Below are 2,339 nucleotides of genomic sequence, written 5' to 3'. Positions count from 1 at the left end.
AGTGGATTGGTTCAGCTGTAAAAAATTATAGTTTGATTAACAATTGATTTTAATTACAGTTGGCAAATAAATATTGGGCTCCTCATACGACGGACTGTCACCTTCCCTTTGAGTCAAAAATCGTGGAGGAGATCTACATCCAGGAAATATGCGCCTCGAAATTCTCAATTCGTCGGATAATGATGCTCGAGTTCAGTCAGTACCTCGAGAATTTTCTGTGGCCGAATTACGATGGAAAAACAGCGACTCGTGCCCACACAATGTCGATAGTTGTGATGGTGAATGAGAAATTCCGAGAGAGAGTGCAGGTGTGGGAGGCCTTTGAGAAGAATTCCAGCCATTTCTCCGGATTTTTCCAGAGGGTGTTGGAGGCCTGCCTCGAAGATAGCATCATGGACTTCGATCTGAGAGAACAGACAGCACTTATTGTCTTCTTGAATCACTGCTTTAATTCGATGGAGGTGATTTTGGTGAGAGAGGAGGTGAAGAGACTCGTCTCTCTATCTATGTGGCTATCCCTTCAGCAGGGGAGGAGAGAACTGGAGTTCAGAAAACATCCGAAATGGAGGAAACAGTGGAGGATCATTCAGAAACGAGACAAATCTGAATTGAAGGAGAAACTCGAGTGGGACAGGAAGTTTCTTCACAAGTTGATGATTAAATTCATGACCATTTTGGAGACCATCCAGGAGGAGGGTCAGCTTAATCCTGATAAGGTCAGGTACTGTGAGAGATTCTTGGAACTTGTTATTGATTTGGAGGCTCTGTTACCCACCAGGAGATTTTTCAATACTGTTATGGATGATTGTCACCTCGTCGTTCGTTGCCAGCTCTCGAATTTGTTGAAGAGACCTGAGGGAGGACTCTTCGGACAGGTGAGAATCAATTATTTTTTTCGTGGATTTAAATTGAAGAATTAAATGTTTTTTTTTTCACAGAGATTTATTCTCTTTTTTGCACTTTTTCAACCACAAATTAAATCGAGATTGATAAAAGGTTTATAAATTATTTGGATTGATATTTTGAATTTGAAAATGATTGGAAATTAATTTAATAAGTTAATTTCGGGAATACTTTATTATTGGGTCATTCAGAGTTTATTGCTCTCGTACAAAAATTGTGCTATTAAAATCTTTCATACACCTATGAGTATAATATTAAAAAATAATTTGCTCGTCTTTCTCTCGTGATATGTGAGTCGGCGTGTATTAAAATCTACAAAGAAGTCACATTGCTTAAGGCCACAGTCTGTCGAACATCGAGAATTAGAGAAATACACGATTTTCTCTCAGTGTGAACGATGAAACATTAAATTTATGGGAATAGATGTGCAGAATGGCACAACGAAAAACAAGATTCATAAATTGCACGCAATCCTCTAAGGAGTGAACTTGTAAAATCAGTTGATGCGAAAATTCGTTTGCAAGTACTCGACTGTCCGAACCCTTCCAAAAGTATTTACAAAATTACCTGTGAATTAAGCATGAAAATTCTTCAGAAATAATTAATTGGACATTAATCGCGAGGAAATCGAACAGGTTCTCAAAATAATCTCGTTATTCTTATATTAATATTCTATATATATTCATATTTACGAATTTCGAATTAAAAAATTAATATTACTTCAACCCTTTGTTATTCACGAATTACTCCTTCTTCAGATTTTTTAATATTTTTCAATACCGATATTAAAATTTCGACCTGCAAAATCTAAATCCTAAAATCAGGGTGAAATGCCCAAGAAGTCCGTGTCAAAAACTCAAAAGCCCTGACCTACAAAACTGTAAAAGGGTTTCACTGCAGAAAAATAAATTTCTTCGAGGATTTGTTTGGTTCTGACAAGGAGCACCTGTTGGTTTTTCATCGAGTGACAAAAAAATGCATTTGAAAATTCAATACCCAGCATTGATAGCTGTCATTTCCTCCCCCCAATCGAGTCCATCGGGGGTTTGACGACTGCTAGTGCAGCAATTGCACGTTTTGCTGAGCAAAAAAGTCACCCTTTTCTGCCCAAAGACGCAAATATAGAGAATGGAAAGTGCTTGAATGATATTAAAAAATAAGTGAGCATAATAAATCTCGTCATATCTAATCTGAGACATGAGTACAGAGAGCCACCCAATGCTCATGACAACATAAATTAGTGTGAATAATCTGAAGCTGTACTTCATCTTGTGATGAATTCTCCCATAAGTACACATTCTCTTGATTGTTGACGCTGTGTTAAGGACAAAGCACAGATCGACAATTATGGTGAAGGCCACTGAGGTGAACAGAACTGACATTGCAAGCACTCCAACAGTCTCTTGAGGTTCATTCGCATGCTCTATGTTTGCTAC

At 37.7% G+C, this 2,339-nt stretch overlaps 2 protein-coding genes across 2 annotated transcripts in view; one reads left to right on the top strand and one right to left on the bottom strand.

Annotated features, from left to right (window-relative positions):
* Positions 1–59: 59 nt before the first annotated feature.
* On the top strand, positions 60–1,004 carry LOC105273021 (intron-binding protein aquarius-like; the record flags this gene model as incomplete). Its single annotated transcript, XM_011315256.1, has 2 exons — positions 60–875; positions 939–1,004. Coding segments are annotated over 2 exons (882 nt in total), but the record flags the coding sequence as incomplete, so codon positions are not given.
* Positions 1,005–1,058: 54 nt separating this feature from the next.
* Positions 1,059–2,339, bottom strand: part of LOC105273020 (probable G-protein coupled receptor Mth-like 5) — a gene marked incomplete in the record, with an annotated part of 3,507 nt that continues 2,226 nt past the window's right edge. The window contains 1 exon segment of the mRNA XM_011315255.1: positions 1,059–2,339. Coding sequence (XP_011313557.1) covers positions 1,893–2,339 — 447 coding nt within the window.

This window comes from Fopius arisanus, unplaced genomic scaffold (genome assembly GCF_000806365.1).
Source record: "Fopius arisanus strain USDA-PBARC FA_bdor unplaced genomic scaffold, ASM80636v1 scaffold00643, whole genome shotgun sequence".
NCBI classification, from domain to species: Eukaryota; Metazoa; Arthropoda; class Insecta; order Hymenoptera; family Braconidae; genus Fopius; species Fopius arisanus.
This window is presented reverse-complemented; position numbering and strand designations above follow the sequence as displayed.